This window comes from Orcinus orca, chromosome 17 (assembly GCF_937001465.1).
Source record: "Orcinus orca chromosome 17, mOrcOrc1.1, whole genome shotgun sequence".
NCBI classification, from domain to species: Eukaryota; Metazoa; Chordata; class Mammalia; order Artiodactyla; family Delphinidae; genus Orcinus; species Orcinus orca.
The window spans coordinates 84,950,707-84,968,442 of NC_064575.1; the positions used below are offsets into that span (position 1 = coordinate 84,950,707).

At 45.9% G+C, this 17,736-nt stretch overlaps 1 protein-coding gene and 1 long non-coding RNA gene across 5 annotated transcripts in view; one reads left to right on the forward strand and one right to left on the reverse strand.

Annotated features, from left to right (window-relative positions):
* DENND3 (DENN domain containing 3) overlaps positions 1 to 10,462 on the forward strand; it is a 60,240-nt gene extending 49,778 nt beyond the window's left edge. For 2 of the 4 annotated variants that reach the window (XM_049700430.1, XM_049700432.1), the window contains 4 exons: positions 646 to 779; positions 8,180 to 8,298; positions 8,379 to 8,516; positions 8,636 to 10,462. In XM_049700430.1, the coding sequence (XP_049556387.1) occupies positions 646 to 779; positions 8,180 to 8,298; positions 8,379 to 8,516; positions 8,636 to 8,839 (595 nt within the window). In that variant the 3' untranslated portion in view covers positions 8,840 to 10,462. The remainder of the gene's footprint in view (positions 1 to 645; positions 780 to 8,179; positions 8,299 to 8,378; positions 8,517 to 8,635) is intronic. The other 2 variants (XM_049700431.1, XM_033419729.2) reach the window with 2 other exon arrangements.
* Positions 1 to 17,736, reverse strand: part of LOC125961643 (uncharacterized) — a 30,573-nt gene that overhangs the window by 6,906 nt on the left and 5,931 nt on the right. The window lies entirely within an intron of this gene.

Consider the following 17,736-nt stretch of genomic DNA (forward strand, 5'->3'; position numbering starts at 1 on the left):
CTGTGTCTGTCCTGCTGTCTGCCGTGTCCTGTGCTTGGGACAGGGCCTGGACACAGCAGGTGCCCAGGGGAGACGCGAGAACCAGGCGGGGTCCCTGTTTTCCTCTGTGAGGAAGCGGGGCTCAGTGGGTGTGTGAGGTATGCTGAGGTCACCCACCCTGAACGGGCAGCCCCAGCCCTGGGCGCAGGTGGCCACAGCTCCTAAGCTTTTCTGCTGCTTCCCTCTGTGCCACCCCCATCCCCTTGTGCCCCGACTTTCAGGGCCGCCGCCTGTCCTCAGTCGGGTGGACTTAGGTCCTCATGTGAAGATGCCATGCCCTCAGGTGGTGGAAGGGCCGCCTCCCCGCAGCTGCTGATCCTTGGACTTGAGCTTGGAGGGGGCGTGTGCCATTCCCGGCCCCTGGCGGGAGGGGTGGATTTTAGTTAACAGCCCTTTACGGCTCTGTTCACAATTCCTGGCGGAGGCAGCAGCCGTGGTGGAGGTGCCGGGGGGGGGGGGGGGGGGGGGCGGCGCTCAGAAACCCGCCCCCCGACGGCGCTGGCGTCTCGCTGGCCGTGCTGTGGATGCTTACCTGGTGGGAACTTGAAAAGCACACGGTGTTCTCGGGGCCACAGTTAAGCGCCTGCATGTGTGTTCACCCCACAGCACTGTGTACTCGTGCAGCGCGGACGGGACAGTCCTGGCCTGGAACGCGAGCTCCCTGCAGGTGACCAGCAGGTTCCAGCTGCCGGGCGACGGGCTCTTGGCCATCAGACTGCACGGCGGCCGCCTCTGGTGCTGTAAGTGCTTGGTCCCTGCGCTTGGCTCCTGGCTAACGGCAGGGGAGCCAAGGCCCCTTTCCTCTGCCACACGCGTTTCCAACTTTGACTGTGAAACCCTGGTTCCTTCTTGATGCACGCGGCTCCCCACACCCCTCCTGAGTTCGCTGTGTCCCCGGCGGCCCTACTCCCTGCGCGGCCTCCCCGCCTGCTCCTGTCTCTGCTCTCGCCGTGCCCCGGGGGGCCGTTGCCACTCCTCCCGGCAGCCCTCTGTGGCCCGGTCGTTTGCGTGCGGGTCACGTCTCCCCAGCCGTGCTGTGTGCTCCCCTCTGCCCCTCCCAGCACAGACCTCGGGCGGGGACGTCTGGGGGTCTGAGGGGGGCACTTCGGGGTTGACGGGAGGTACAGACGCTGTGCCTAGTGACGTGGGCGTTCTGCATTTTCTGCGCATCACCGCACGGAGGTTGCCTGCACTTTGAAGTCTTCCCTGGTGTATGTATGCCAGGTAACATGGGTGATGGTCGTGAACGCTTTCTAAATTGAAGCATGTTTTACGTATGATGAGATGCACAAAACGTATGGACAGTTTGTTGTGTTTTTAAAAAATTTTTATTGGAGTATAGTTGTGTTAATTTCAGGTTACAGCAAAGTGAATCAGTTATATATATATCTCCGCTTTTTTTTTTTTTGGATTCTTTTCCCATATAGGCCATTACAGAATATTGAGTAGAGTTCCCTGTGCTATATACTAGGTTCTTGTTAGTTATCTATTTTATATATAGTAGTGTGTATATGTCAATCCCAATCTCCCAATTTATCCCCCCCGCCATCCCCTGGTAACCATGTTTGTTTTCTACATCTGTGACTCCACTTCTGTTTTGTACTTACTGTAAGTAAGTTCATTTGTACCTTTTCTTTTAGATTCCACATGTAAGTGACAGCATATGGGATTTGTCTTTCTCTTTCTGACTTACTCAGTATGACAATCTCTAGGTCCATCCATGTTGCTGCAGATGGCATTATTTTGTTCTTTTTATGGCTGAGTAATATTCCACTGTATATATGTACCACATCTTCTTTATCCATTCCTCTGTTGATGGACATTTAGGTTGCTTCCATGTCCTGGCTATTGTAAATAGAGCTGCAATGAACACTCGGTGCATGTATCTTGTTTCAAATTACGGTTTTCTCCAGGTATATGCCCAGGAGTGGTACTGCTGGGTCATATGGCAGTTCTATTTTTAGTTTTTTAAGGAACCTCCATAGTGGTTGTATCAATTTACATCCCCACCAACAGTATAGGAGGGTTCCCTTTTCTCCACACCCTCTCCAGCATTTATTGTTTGTAGATTTTTTAAAATTAATTAATTTACTTATTTATTTTTGGCTGCATTGGGTCTTCGTTGATGCACGCAGACTTTTCTCTAGTTACGGTGAGTGGGGGCTACTCTTTGTTGCCGTGCGCGGGCTGCTTCTCGCTGCGGAGGCTTCTCGTCGCGGAGGCTTCTCGTTGCGGAGCACGGGCTCTAGGTGTGCGGGCTTCAGTAGTTGGGGCATGAGGGCTCAGTAGTTGTGGCTCACGGGCTCTAGAGCACAGGCTCAGTAGTTGTGGTGCACGGGCTTAGTTGCTCCGCGGCATGTGGGATCTTCCCGGGCCAGGGCTCGAACCCGTGTCCCCTGCATTGGCAGGCAGATGCTTAACCACTGCGCCACCAGGGAAGCCCTGTAGATTTTTTGATGATATCCATTCTTAGTGGTGTGAGGTGATACTTCATTGTCGTTTTGATTTGCATTTCTCTAATAATGAGTGATGCTGAGTGGCTTTCTTGTTTTTTTTGGCCATCTGTGTGTCTTCTTTGGAGGAGTGTCTAGATCTTCTGCCCATTTATTGATTGGGTTATTTTTTTGATATTGAGCTGCATGAGTTGTTTGTATATTTTGGAAGTTAATCCCTTGTCGGTTGCTTCGTGTGCAAATATTTTCTCCCATTCTGAGGGTTGTCTTTTTTGTTTATGGTTTCCTTTGCTGTGCTAAAGCTTGTAAGTTTCATTAGGTCCCATTTGTTTATTTTTGGTTTTATTTTCATTTCTCTAGGATGTGGGTCAGAAAGGATCTTGCTGTGATTTATGTCATAGAGTGTTCTGCCTGTGTTTTCCTCAGAAATTTTTTTTTTTTCTTTTTTTTTGTGATACGCGGACCTCTCACTGTTGTGGCCTCTCCCGTTGCGGAGCACAGGCTCCGCGGCCATGGCTCACAGGCCCAGCGGCTCCGCGACATGTGGGATCTTCCCGGATCGGGGCACGAACCCGTGTCCCCCGCATTGGCAGGCGGACTCTCAACCACTGCACCACCAGGGAAGCCCCTCAGAAAGTTTTATAAAAAGTGTCTGGCCTTACATTTAGGTCCTTAATCCATTTTGAGTTCATTTTTGTGTATGGTGTTAGAAAATGTTCTAATTTCATTGATTTACCTGAGGCTGTCCAGTTTTCCCAGCACCACTTATTGAAGCGACTGGCTTTCCTCCATTGTATATTCTTGCCTCCCCCGTCATAGATGAGGTGACCATAGGTGCATGGGTTCATCTCTGGCACCTCTGTCCTGTTCCATTGATCTACATTTCTGTTTCTGTGCCAGTACCGTACTGTTCAGTTTGTTGTGTCTTGACGAAAGTATACACCACATAACCACCCGACAGTCAAGACACAGAACATTTCCATCACCACTGCTGGTCCCTCTGTGCCCCTTTCCAGGTGGCCCCCACTTGAGGGAAACAACTCCTGAATTCTGTTACGGACTTGTTGTGCTTGTTCCACTGCTGGTCCCTCTGTGCCCCTTTCCAGGTGGCCCCCACTTGAGGGAAACAACTCCTGAATTCTGTTATGGACTTGTTGTGCTTGTTCCTGAACTTGCTATAAATGGGCTCTACAGCATGTGTTCTTTTCATCTGGCTCAGTTCCGGCAACATGATGTTTTTAGGATTCATCCACAGTGTCTGAATAGCAGTAGCTCATTCTTTTTATGGTGTGAATGCTACAGCTTGCTTATCGGCTCTCCTGTCACTCTTTTCCACACCGTTTTATATCCCTGGCAGCGGATGTGAGGCTTCCAGTTCCTCCCCGTCCTCAGCAGAACTTGTTATTATCTGTTTTTTTTACCGTAATCATCCTCGTGGGCGTGCAGCGGCATCTCGTTGCGGGTCTGCTTGCGTTTCCCCGGTGGCTTATGACGCAGAGCATCTGTTCATGGACTGCTTGCCATCTGTGTGTCTTCTTCAGAGAAATGTCTATTCATACCCTGTGCCAATCAGTCTACTCACTTTCAAGGCGATTAATCGTATGGTTGAGTGTACCCTTATTTTTTTTTTTCCATTTTTCACATCTGTACTTTTTTCTTTTGTTCCTCCTTTCCTGCCTCCTTTTAGACTGCTCTTAAATTCAAGTTAATCTTCTTTATTGTCTTTTTAGCTCTATGTTCGGTTTTTTTTGGGGGGGGGGGCCATGCCACGCAGCATGTGGGATCTTACTTCCCCAGCTAGGGATCGAACCCACGCCCCCTGCAGTGGAAGTGTGGAGTTTTAACCACTGGACTGCCCAGGAAGTCCCTAACTCTGTGTTTTTTGTTCCACTTTTTAGTGGTTGCTTTAAGGATTTCAATGTGCAACCTTACCTTCTCACAATCTACTTTAAATAACTGTTACACACCACTTCATGTATAATGGACACAGAGCACAGCAGTAAAATTAATTCCATTTACCTCTTTCTCTCCCTTTCCTATTGTTGTTAAATGCAGTATTTTATTTCTATGATTGTGATAAACCTATTTTTAAAAATTTTGCCTAAGTGCTCAATGGTCTTTCAAAGAAATTAAGAAAAAAATTATTTTTGCCCATATATTTACCATTTTGGGTTGAGCTTCACTCCTTCTTAAAATCCAGGTTTCCATCTTGCATCACTGCCCCTTAGCCTTAAGAATTTCCTGCAGTATTTCTTCTGATATGAGTCTGTTGTAAACAGATTCTAGGCTGATGGTTTTTATTTTTTTCCCGGCACACTAGAAATATCATTCCATTGTCTTGCAGCTTAGCTCGTTCCTGACGGGAGGTCTGCCGTCATTCCCGCTGTTCTGCTGACTATAATGTGATTTCTGTAGCTGCTTTTAAGATTCTGTCTCTGGTTTGCATGAGTTGGACTACAGTGTGCTTGGGTGTGAAGGGCTTTGTGTTTATCTTGCTTGCAGTTTACTCTCTTGAATTTGGGGAAAACTTAACCATTACCTCTTCCATTATTTCTCTTGCCCATTCTCTCTCTCCGGGTCGTCTGGGATTCTAATTATATATTAGTAATATATATTATAATTGTATATAATTATATTATTAGTTAGACCATCTGATAATGTCCCACAGGTCTCAGGCACTGCTATAATTTTTTCCTTCTTTTTCTTGTGTGCTTTAGTCTGGCTAAGACCTGAACCTCTCTTCTTCTGTGTCCTGTCTACAGTTAAACCTATCCAGCAAACTTTCATTTTAGTTCTAGAACTTCCATTTATTTTATAAAGAACTTTGATTTTCTCTCCTAAATCCTATATTCTTCACTTATCCTCTCCACATCTTTCTCTAAGTTTTAAAACATATTTGTCATTGTTGGTCTAAAGTCCTTGTCTGCTGGATACTGGATCATCTGTGGGTCTGCTTCTGTCTACTGTGTTTCCTGTTGGTTTTTAGTTGCATCTTCAAGCTGCACGTGTGTTGTGATTTTCACTGCATCCTGGATATTGTTAATGACATGCTGAGGAGACTCTGGACGGTATCCTTAGGTCTTGTTCTAGAAGGTCCTTAAGTTACTGGCACATCATCTTGATCCTGTGGGGAGGCTTGGTCTTAGGCTTTTCTAGGGTGAGTATATTTCAGTTCTGACCTTAGTCCTGGTATGTGGTCTTTGTTCTTACAGCATGGCCCTTTTAGGGTTTCGAGGAATGCCCAAGGTATATACCAAGCCTTTCCTACAGGGATGAGCTAGAACTTTGAACTCTTATCTCTGTAGCCCTGTGAAATCTCCCTTCAGGTCTTGAATGTTCCAGTTCTGCTGTTTATACACAGTTTGGGAGTCAGCCAAGGATTTGAGGAGAATTGATACATGCATTTTGGGGAGCCCTCATTTGGGAGATATCCCCCCTCTATTTCCAGCCCCATTGGCAGCGGCAGCCCCAAACTATACCCTCAACCCAAGATGGCCTGCTACGTACTGCTAGAATTTTTATCCCTCAGTGCCCCACAGAGAGCCAGGAAGTCCCCTCAGAGGAAGCCCACGTAACTGTGCAGCTCACTGAGTGTCTTTCTTTTCTCTCAAAGACCACATCCCTCAGCTTTGCTTGACCTCCAGTGACTGTCAGATGTGCGTGTGTCCATCCATGGACGCATTTTGGACCAAAAGTTGCCTGTTAAATATAGTGAGAGACATGACAGATTAGAATGAGGATGGATAACCTTGTTTTCAGGATGGAATCCCCCTTATTTTTCAACTTAACGAATACAGTAAGTAGTTTTCCTATTTAACAACAATGAGAAAAGGACAAGAGGAAAGCAGGGCTTCTTTGGGTAAAAGAGAGTGTCTGCTGTGAAGTGTTGTTCCAAGTCTTTGTCTAAACAAGGATAACAGCTAAAGCCTTGGTCACTCATCAGCTGTGGTCCGTGGGCACTGAGGTGTGGCCTGAGAGTGTGTGTGGTGGGGGACAGGTGACGCCTCTGACTCCTCCCCAGGCCCGTGGCGAGGTGAGCCTGAGGGTCGCCGGCTTCCCTTACTTGCGTCCCAGTATTTCAGACCCTGCATGCCTTCCCTGTGTCTGGATGGAAGCTGCCTTTACTGCAGCACTGCCCCTCCCCCAGGCCTGGCGTTTCTGGGAGGGGGCGGACCCCATCCCTGCTCCCTGTGGCCAGAGGTCTGCTCTGTGATGTTGTTGGCACACCTGTGGCTCAGGCTGCAGCCTCCGTGTGCATTCAAGTTCAAATCCAGGCGCTGTCACCAATGACTGGTCACTTTGGGCTGGTCCCCTGCTCTCTTGGAGTCTCTGTTCCTTCATCTGAAAAGTGAGATGGAAATGCCATCCCTCCCACAGGAGAGCACGCTGACGGCTGGGAGATGTGAGAGGCAGAAAGCGGGCCTTGGAGCGTCCGTGAGTGTGAGGGTTGGTGACATTTACCCCAGAGGACTGCTTCCCCGGATCTCGTGGACAGAGCTCTCCCCAGGTCCTCCTCCCTTCCACCGCCCACGGCAGGGGTACCTTCCCCTTGGGTACCCGGCCCACCTCGAGGACAGTGATGGGTCTCACCCACATCTGTCGCCCCCGTCCCCTGCTCCGTGTGCAGCAGGGCCCCTACGTGCTCGCACAAGCAGGGTCGCTGTGAACCCCGCCCTGTGCAGTTTGGCGGGCGGCGAGCGTGCTGGTCGGCACGCCCCCGGGGGCATTAGCGCCTCTTGGCAGGACTTCCTGCCACCCAGGTCTTGCTGACAGGCAGCGGCATCCTAGGGGCCTGTTAATTAGTCCAAGTGGATAATGGCATCTCGGGATAAAAGGAGGGATGCTGGGGTTTGCTTATTAGGTCTCAGGCAAGAAAGAGAGGTATGGGCGGGCTCTCGCCACCTGTGACTGAGAACCCAGCTGAGCTTCCGAGTCCTGAGGGCAGCCAAGGACAGAGGGGTCATTTCTCTGTGGACCTGGAGTCCACCCACCATGACAGGAAGCCGGAGCCCACCTTGGGGACTCGTGCCCCCTCCCTCTGGAGCCAGATGGCACTGCCTGAGCCAGGGCTGTGTCCTCCTTCCTGGTGGCCTCAGCACAGGGCGGGAGGTGGAGGACGCAGGCAGTAAAAGCCAAGAGAGGACAGCCCTGCAGCTCTTCACCTTCCCTTGAACCTGACTCCGTCTCCCCTGTACCCTTGATCTGACCTCCTACCTGCGGTACTAATTTTGATGACCTGTAGCTCTCGTGATGTGGAAACTCTTGGTTTGCTGGAGTGAGTAACAGAAAGAGACAGAGAAGAGCTTAAACAGAGAGACGTGTCCCGCGGCGGGGCACCATCACCTAGAGCTCTAATCCTCACCGCCGGGGGTAGCAGATGCTGTGGCCTCAAGTGATAGGAAATGCCAAATAACCGTGGCAGGAAGGGTTCCGAAAGCCTAGAAGAGGGTGCTGGGCTCCAGCCGTTTCCTTGTCGGTAAAAATGGGGCTAATGGTCTGAGTGTCCCTGCGAGAAAATGCGAAGGGGCAGCTACAGTTAGAGATGCCGACACCACGGTCAGATGTGGTACAGGAGCCGTGGCCCCACCGGGCACACCGCAGGTCACACCGCAGCTCTCCCGGCGCTTTCATCCCTGTGCTCCGAGCTCGCTCTGCCTGCCCCTCATGCTGGCTCTTCCGCCCCGCAGGTACCGGTAACAGTATCGTGGTCGTGACCACGGCTGGATTTCTTCATCAAGAACTGAAGATTGGCGAGAACTTTAAAGAGATAAGCACCTCCTTCCTGGGTTTCCAGCTCATGCCCGAGGTAACCCGTGCGGCAGGTTGGGCCGGTGCCCCCGTGCCACTGGGCTGCCACCGCCCGCGTCGTGACCCGTTCCCCTTTAGCAGGAGCAGCTCTGGGCGGCCTGTGCCGGGTACGACGACATCTACGTGTGGAGCCTGCAGGACCTCGCCCAGCCCCCGCAGAGGATCCACCTGCAGGACTGCTCCAGGATCCACTGCATGATCCAGGTGAAGAAGCAGGTACGGCGGCCCCGGGGCTGCTGGTCAGGGCCGGGCCGGGAAGGACGTGGGGCTGGGGGTGCCCGAGAGCACCGCACACCTCTGAGTGGGCTGCCTGCGTGGTGCCCGTTTCTCCTCAGCAGATCTGGGTGGGCGGCACCGGGCTGTCGCAGGGGAGATCCAAGGGGAAAATCTACGTGATCGATGCCGAGAGGAAGACGGTGGAGAAGGAGCTGGTGGCCCACACGGACACGGTGAACACCCTGTGCTCCGCGGAGGACAGATACGTGCTGAGCGGGTCCGGCCGCGACGAGGGCAAGATCGCCATCTGGAAGGTCGAGTAACCCAGGGCGCGTGTGCCCTGTGAGCACGGGACGCGCCTTCTGCTGGCTCCTGGCGCCTCCCCAGAGAAGGCGGGTCTGAGCCTGGGGCGGGGGCACTGGGAGGGCCCCGCTGCGGGGGCCTGTGTGGCTCTCTGGCCTCAGTTACGAGACCGATAGTGTCGCACTTTCTCTCCTGGACTTAGCTGATTAAACTGGACCATTTCAGGCTGGGGTGCCTGTCAGGCAGCCTCTGCTGAGAAGTCGCCCTGTGCTACCTGGACGGCTCCAGAACCCACGACCTGGGCCAGCACCAGGCCATCCGGGAGCAGTTTAGCCGGAGCACCCGTGACCTGCAGACCTCGGGTCTTGCTTTTCCTCCACTTCACTCACTCGCCAGATACTAAGCACCAGATTCACAGGCGCCCGACAGCCAGACAGACACTGACCTCTTGTTTGCGGCAAAGCTCATGAGAAGGGGGGAGTTTTAAATGACCACGTTGTGGTTGAACAGGTTTGCACCTGCCCTCGCTGTCCCCTGACAGCCAGACACTGACCTCTTGTTCGCAGCAAAGCTCATGAGAAGGGGGGAGTTTTAAATGACCACGTTGTGGTTGAACAGGTTTGCACCTGCCCTTGCTGTCCCCCGACAGAGCAGGTGACCAGCGCCTGCCCAGGGAGGGGGACAACACTGGGCTGAGGCTGTCGGGACAGGGCTGGGCCAGCTGACGCAAGCGCTGGGTTTTTTCCTTTTAATTAATGCAACGTTTTTTATAATGAAAAAACCTAGAGACTTTTTCAACCAAAGGTCGGCGTTCCATCTAAAATAGCACAAACAAACCCTTACCAGACGCTCGTGTCCGTTTCCGCTGCATCTGCATCCTAGGTGCACGGCGTGTATGTGTATGTAGGTGGTGCCTTATTATTTAACTGAGGATAATACTAGCTATGCTCTTACCTTACTAGCTATAAATATTTGCAAAAGGGACCTTTTGTACCTTTATACCGTTACCTTTGAGCTGTCGTCCCCCAGTTGTGAGCAAGGGAGGTTTTGGCACGGCTGCACTGCGTGAAGGCCCGAGGCCTGTCCCCTATGGGCCCACGATGCGCTCTGCCACAGGGGGCTGGCTGGCTGCCGGACCCTCCCCCTGGGCTCTGGGGACTTGGATAGACATCCCGCTGGACCTCGCTCACCCTGAGAGGTCTGTGAGGGTCTCTGTCAGGCCCCCAGCACACAGCCAGGCGTCAGAGGCATCTGCAGTGCCTCCCGGTGAGAGCTTTGGCTAGGCCTCCGGCTGTGCCTGCAGAACCCAAGCATTCTGGAGGGTCTGCTCCCTGACTGACATTTTGGAATGTTCTGAGACTGTGGTGCGGAGAACAGCCAGGCGGCCTAGTCCGCCCCTCCCCTCCCCCCGCCACCCCGAGTCTGTCCTCCTGGGGAGGGTGTGGTGTGTTCCCCTGACTGACTTCTAGAAGGAAGACGAGGCCAGCAGCAACTGGCAGAAGGTGGAATTCTGCCTCTGTAAACACATGAAAAATTCGAGTAACAGCCTGTCAGAAACCCACGTAAATTATTGAATTCCAGCCCACACGTAACCAGGTATTTTCACCTCGTTGGTAATAAATTCTCTTTTTCACCAAAACAAACACTGCTGTGCGGTTTCCTTACTTTATCCAACATTAACTGGTGGCAGCGCTTTAAAATAATACAGGACTGCTCAACATCACTAATTATTAGAGATGCACATCCAGACAACAACGAGGTAGCGCCTCACACCAGTCACAATGGCCAACGGTCAAAAGTCGACAGATGACAAATGCTGGAGAGGGTGTGGAGAAAAGGGAGCCCCCCACCCCTACACTGTCGGTGGGAATGTCAGTTGATACAGCCACTATGGAGAACAGTATGAAGGTTCCTTACAAAACTAAAACTAGAAGCACCATATGACCCAGCAAGCCCACTCCTGGGCATATATCCAGACAAAACTCTAATTCAAAAAGACACAGGTGCCCCAATGTTCATAGCAGCACTATTCACAATAGCCAAGACATGGAAACAACCTAAACGTCCACCGACAGATGAATGAATAAAGATGTGGTGTGTATATATATATACACACACATACACACACAATGGAATATCACTCAGCCATAAAAGAATGAAATAATGCCATTTGCAGCCACGTGGATGCAACTAGAGATTATTATGCTAAGTGAAGTAAGTCAGAAAGAGAAAGACAAATACCATATATCATTTATATGTGGAATCTAAAATATGACACAAAATGAATCTATCTACGAAACAGAAACAGACTCACGGACACAGAGAACAGACGTGTGGCTGCCAAGGGGCAGAGGGTTGAGGGAGGGATGGAGTGGGAGTTTGGGATTAGCAGATACAAACTATTACACATAGAATGGATGTACAAGGTCCTACGGTAGAGCACAGGGAAGTGTATTCAGTATCCTATGATAACCCATATGGAAAAGAATATTTTTAAAAAGTGTGTATGTATGTATAACTGAATCACTTTGCTGCTCTACAGCAGTAACTAACACAACATTGTAAATCAACTATACTTCAATAAGAAAAATACTAACCCCGGAAAAAATTAATACAGGATCATTTTGGATTTGTTCTTATTCATTCTAAGCACCTGTCAAGTTACTTTAATGCAGACTTTTCATTTCCTTTATTCTTGGTGATAATTTTCAAGATCTTATTTGACAGTGATTGCAACTGAAATGAGTACAGAAAAATCAGAGGCTTTTAGGAAATGATCCTTTATATAAAAGAGGAAAAAGAGGTGAACAAGGGGGTTAAAAGGGGAATAGATTGGCTGGTGCAAGTGTACGGTTCTGTATTTATGTAAAAAGAATCTTGCCAGTGGAGTTTGTGGAAATGAAAAGGGCACTTTCATGCCTTCCGTGTTTCCTCTGTGCTTTGGAGAGATTCCACGATGAATGATTTGTTGTGGGAAGGCCCAAAATGAGCCAGAATTCATTAAACAGACAATGATGCCTTCCCTACCTCAGCTTTAGAAACCGGAATTAAACTGGTACCAAAAAAAGTGTTTATCTTGAACTAGAAGCTCGTTTACTTTAATATAATTCCAGCTCTGCAGCCGTATTTCAGACAACAGACAAGGAAGCTTGGTTTGGGGGCTGGCACGGCGCCACGATGACAATGAAAAGCTCAACCCGCTCCCTGGTCACGGGGAATATTTTTATGATTTGTTCTCGGAAGATGCGAATGCACTGGTTGCTCTCAGATGACAACCTTGGTATTGGATGTGATTGTAACATCTGAATTACAAGTGCATTACTTTGATCCATTTCTAGGGGATTCCTTAGGAAGATGAAGAGGTGTTTTATCCACATGACTAGGGAGGGCACAGTTGGAAAACCTGGCAAAGTTGCCCTGCTGTTGCTGCTGCCTGCAAATGTTTGTATCATATTTCTTGCAGGGACTTCCCTGGTGGCGCAGTGGTTAAGAATCCGCCTGCCAATGCAGGGGACACGGGTTCGAGCCCTGGTCCGGGAAGGTCCCACATGCCACGGAGCAACTAAGCCCGTGCGCCACAACTACCGAGCCTGCGCTCTAGAGCCCTCGAGCCACAACTACTGAGCCTGCGCTCTACAGCCCTTGAGCCACAACTACTGAGCCCGTGTGCCACAACGACCGAAGCCCGCGTGCCTACAGCCTGTGCTCCGCAACAAGAGAAGCCACGATGAGAAGCCCGCACACCGCAACAAAACCACAACTGGAGGAAAGCCTGCGTGCAGCAACGAAGACCCAACACAGCCAAAAATAAATAGATTTATAAAATAAAATTTAAAAAAAAGAAAGATATGTCCATGTCCTATAGCCCCTGGAACCTGTGATTGTGGCCTTATTTGGCAAAAGGATCTTTGCAGATATAACCAAGTTTAAGATCTCATGATGAGATGGTCCTGAACCCAAAGACAAGCGTCCTTAGAATGAGAGAAGAGACCAACACAGGGGAGAGGCCAACTGCATGTCGACTGCAAGAGCTGCACTTTAAATATAAAAATGCAAATGGAATAAGAGAAAAAGGATGAAAAACGTGTACCCTGCAAATGATAAGCATAAGGCTGGTAGAGCTGTTAATATCGGCAAGACAGACGTCAACTGAAGGTACATTTACAAGAAACAACAGGGATGTGCGCGAGGATGAGAAGGTCAGTACATCAAGATGACACATAATGACCCTATGTGTATACGCATTTAGTAATAGAGATTCAAGGTATGTGATGCAAACGTGATACAACTGGAGGAGAAAACAGACAGAGCCACTCTCGTTGGAGATTTAACACACTGCTCTCAGGAACTGATAGAACAAGCAAACAAAAAATTAGCAAGGCTATAGAAGATGCGACACTATCAACCAGTGTGACCTGACATTACAGAACACTACGCCCAACAACAGCAGAATATCCGTTCTTTTCAGGTGCACGTGGGGTGTTCATCAGGCTAGACCGTATGCTGGGCCACAAGTTGGAAAAGATTTAAATCACAGAGAATGTTCTCAGACCATGCCCAGATTAAATTAGAACTCGGGGCCTTCCCTGGTGGTCCACTGGGTAAGACCGCGCTCCCAAAGCGGAGGGCCCGGGTTCGATCCCTGGTCGGGGAACTAGATCCCGCATGCGTGCCGCAACTAAGAGTTCGCATGCCGCATCTAAGGAGTCTGCATGCCGCATCTAAGGAATGTGCATGCTGCAAGCAAAGATCCTGCATGCTGCAACTAAGACCAGGTGCAGCCTAAATAAATGAATAAATTATATTTTTTAAAAACCTCTAATTAGTTGTTAAAAAATCAACAGCACTAATTACACAAAAATCCCCACATTAAAATCCCCACATTAAAATCCCCACATTAAAATCTCCACATTAAAATCTCCACACTAAAATCTCCACACTAAAATCTCCACACTAAAATCTCCACACTAAAATCTCCACACTAAAATCTCCACATTAAAATCCCCACATTAAAATCTCCACATTAAAATCTCCACATTAAAATCCCCACATTAAAATCTCCACATTAAAATCCCCACATTAAAATCTCCACATTAAAATCTCCACACAAAAATCTCCACACTAAAATCTCCACATTAAAATCTCCACATTAAAATCCCCACATTAAAATCCCCACATTAAAATCCCCACATTAAAATCTCCACATTAAAATCTCCACATTAAAATCTCCACACAAAAATCTCCACACTAAAATCTCCACATTAAAATCTCCACATTAAAATCTCCACATTAAAATCTCCACATTAAAATCTCCACATTAAAATCTCCACACTAAAATCTCCACATTAAAATCTCCATATTAAAATCCCCACATTAAAATCCCCACATTAAAATCCCCACATTAAAATCTCCACACTAAAATCTCCACACTAAAATCTCCACACTAAAATCTCCACACTAAAATCTCCACATTAAAATCTCCACATTAAAATCTCCACATTAAAATCCCCACATTAAAATCCCCACACTAAAATCTCCACACTAAAATCTCCACACTAAAATCTCCACACTAAAATCTCCACACTAAAATCTCCACACTAAAATCTCCACACTAAAATCTCCACACTAAAATCTCCACATTAAAATCTCCACATTAAAATCTCCACATTAAAATCTCCACATTAAAATCTCCATATTAAAATCTCCATATTAAAATCTCCACATTAAAATCCCCACATTAAAATCTCCACATTAAAATCTCCATATTAAAATCCCCACATTAAAATCTCCACATTAAAATCTCCATATTAAAATCTCCATATTAAAATCTCCACATTAAAATCTCCACATTAAAATCTCCACATTAAAATCTCCACATTAAAATCTCCACACTAAAATCTCCACACTAAAATCTCCACACAAAAATCTCCACATTAAAATCTCCACATTAAAATCTCCACACTAAAATCTCCACACAAAAATCTCCACATTAAAATCTCCACATTAAAATCTCCACATTAAAATCTCCACACTAAAATCTCCACACTAAAATCTCCACACAAAAATCTCCACACTAAAATCTCCACATTAAAATCTCCACATTAAAATCTCCACACTAAAATCTCCACACAAAAATCTCCACACTAAAATCGCCACATTAAAATCTCCACATTAAAATCTCCACATTAAAATCTCCACATTAAAATCTCCACACAAAAATCTCCACACAAAAATCTCCACACTAAAATCTCCACACTAAAATCTCCACATTAAAATCTCCACATTAAAATCTCCACATTAAAATCCCCACATTAAAATCCCCACATTAAAATCTCCACATTAAAATCTCCACACTAAAATCTCCACACAAAAATCTCCACACTAAAATCTCCACATTAAAATCTCCACATTAAAATCTCCACATTAAAATCTCCACACTAAAATCTCCACACAAAAATCTCCACACAAAAATCTCCACACTAAAATCTCCACACTAAAATCTCCACACTAAAATCTCCACATTAAAATCTCCATATTAAAATCCCCACATTAAAATCCCCACATTAAAATCCCCACATTAAAATCTCCACACTAAAATCTCCACACTAAAATCTCCACACTAAAATCTCCACACTAAAATCTCCACATTAAAATCTCCACATTAAAATCTCCACATTAAAATCTCCACATTAAAATCCCCACATTAAAATCCCCACACTAAAATCTCCACACTAAAATCTCCACACTAAAATCTCCACACTAAAATCTCCACACTAAAATCTCCACACTAAAATCTCCACACTAAAATCTCCACATTAAAATCTCCACATTAAAATCTCCACATTAAAATCTCCATATTAAAATCTCCATATTAAAATCTCCATATTAAAATCTCCACATTAAAATCCCCACATTAAAATCTCCACATTAAAATCTCCACATTAAAATCCCCACATTAAAATCTCCACATTAAAATCTCCATATTAAAATCTCCATATTAAAATTTCCACATTAAAATCTCCACATTAAAATCTCCACATTAAAATCTCCACATTAAAATCTCCACACTAAAATCTCCACACTAAAATCTCCACACAAAAATCTCCACATTAAAATCTCCACATTAAAATCTCCACACTAAAATCTCCACACAAAAATCTCCACACTAAAATCTCCACATTAAAATCTCCACATTAAAATCTCCACACAAAAATCTCCACACTAAAATCTCCACATTAAAATCTCCACATTAAAATCTCCACACTAAAATCTCCACACAAAAATCTCCACACAAAAATCTCCACATTAAAATCTCCACACTAAAATCTCCACATTAAAATCTCCACATTAAAATCTCCACATTAAAATCCCCACATTAAAATCTCCACATTAAAATCCCCACATTAAAATCTCCACATTAAAATCTCCACATTAAAATCTCCACACTAAAATCTCCACACAAAAATCTCCACACTAAAATCTCCACATTAAAATCTCCACATTAAAATCTCCACATTAAAATCTCCACACAAAAATCTCCACACAAAAATCTCCACACTAAAATCTCCACACTAAAATCTCCACATTAAAATCTCCACACAAAAATCTCCACACAAAAATCTCCACACAAAAATCTCCACACTAAAATCTCCACACTAAAATCTCCACATTAAAATCTCCACACTAAAATCTCCACACAAAAATCTCCACACTAAAATCTCCACACTAAAATCTCCACACAAAAATCTCCACATTAAAATCTCCACATTAAAATCTCCACATTAAAATCTCCACACAAAAATCTCCACACAAAAATCTCCACACTAAAATCTCCACACTAAAATCTCCACATTAAAATCTCCACATTAAAATCCCCACATTAAAATCTCCACATTAAAATCTCCACATTAAAATCTCCACATTAAAATCTCCACACTAAAATCTCCACACAAAAATCTCCACACTAAAATCTCCACACTAAAATCTCCACATTAAAATCTCCACATTAAAATCTCCACACAAAAATCTCCACACAAAAATCTCCACACTAAAATCTCCACACTAAAATCTCCACACTAAAATCTCCACATTAAAATCTCCACATTAAAATCCCCACATTAAAATCTCCACATTAAAATCTCCACACTAAAATCTCCACACAAAAATCTCCACACTAAAATCTCCACATTAAAATCTCCACATTAAAATCTCCACACTAAAATCTCCACACAAAAATCTCCACACTAAAATCTCCACATTAAAATCTCCACACAAAAATCTCCACACAAAAATCTCCACATTAAAATCTCCACACTAAAATCTCCACACTAAAATCTCCACATTAAAATCTCCACATTAAAATCCCCACATTAAAATCCCCACATTAAAATCTCCACATTAAAATCTCCACACTAAAATCTCCACACAAAAATCTCCACACAAAAATCTCCACATTAAAATCTCCACATTAAAATCTCCACACTAAAATCTCCACACTAAAATCTCCACACAAAAATCTCCACACAAAAATCTCCACACTAAAATCTCCACACTAAAATCTCCACACTAAAATCTCCACATTAAAATCTCCATATTAAAATCCCCACATTAAAATCCCCACATTAAAATCCCCACATTAAAATCTCCACACTAAAATCTCCACACTAAAATCTCCACACTAAAATCTCCACACTAAAATCTCCACATTAAAATCTCCACATTAAAATCTCCACATTAAAATCCCCACATTAAAATCCCCACACTAAAATCTCCACACTAAAATCCCCACACTAAAATCTCCACACTAAAATCTCCACACTAAAATCTCCACACTAAAATCTCCACATTAAAATCTCCACATTAAAATCTCCATATTAAAATCTCCATATTAAAATCTCCATATTAAAATCTCCATATT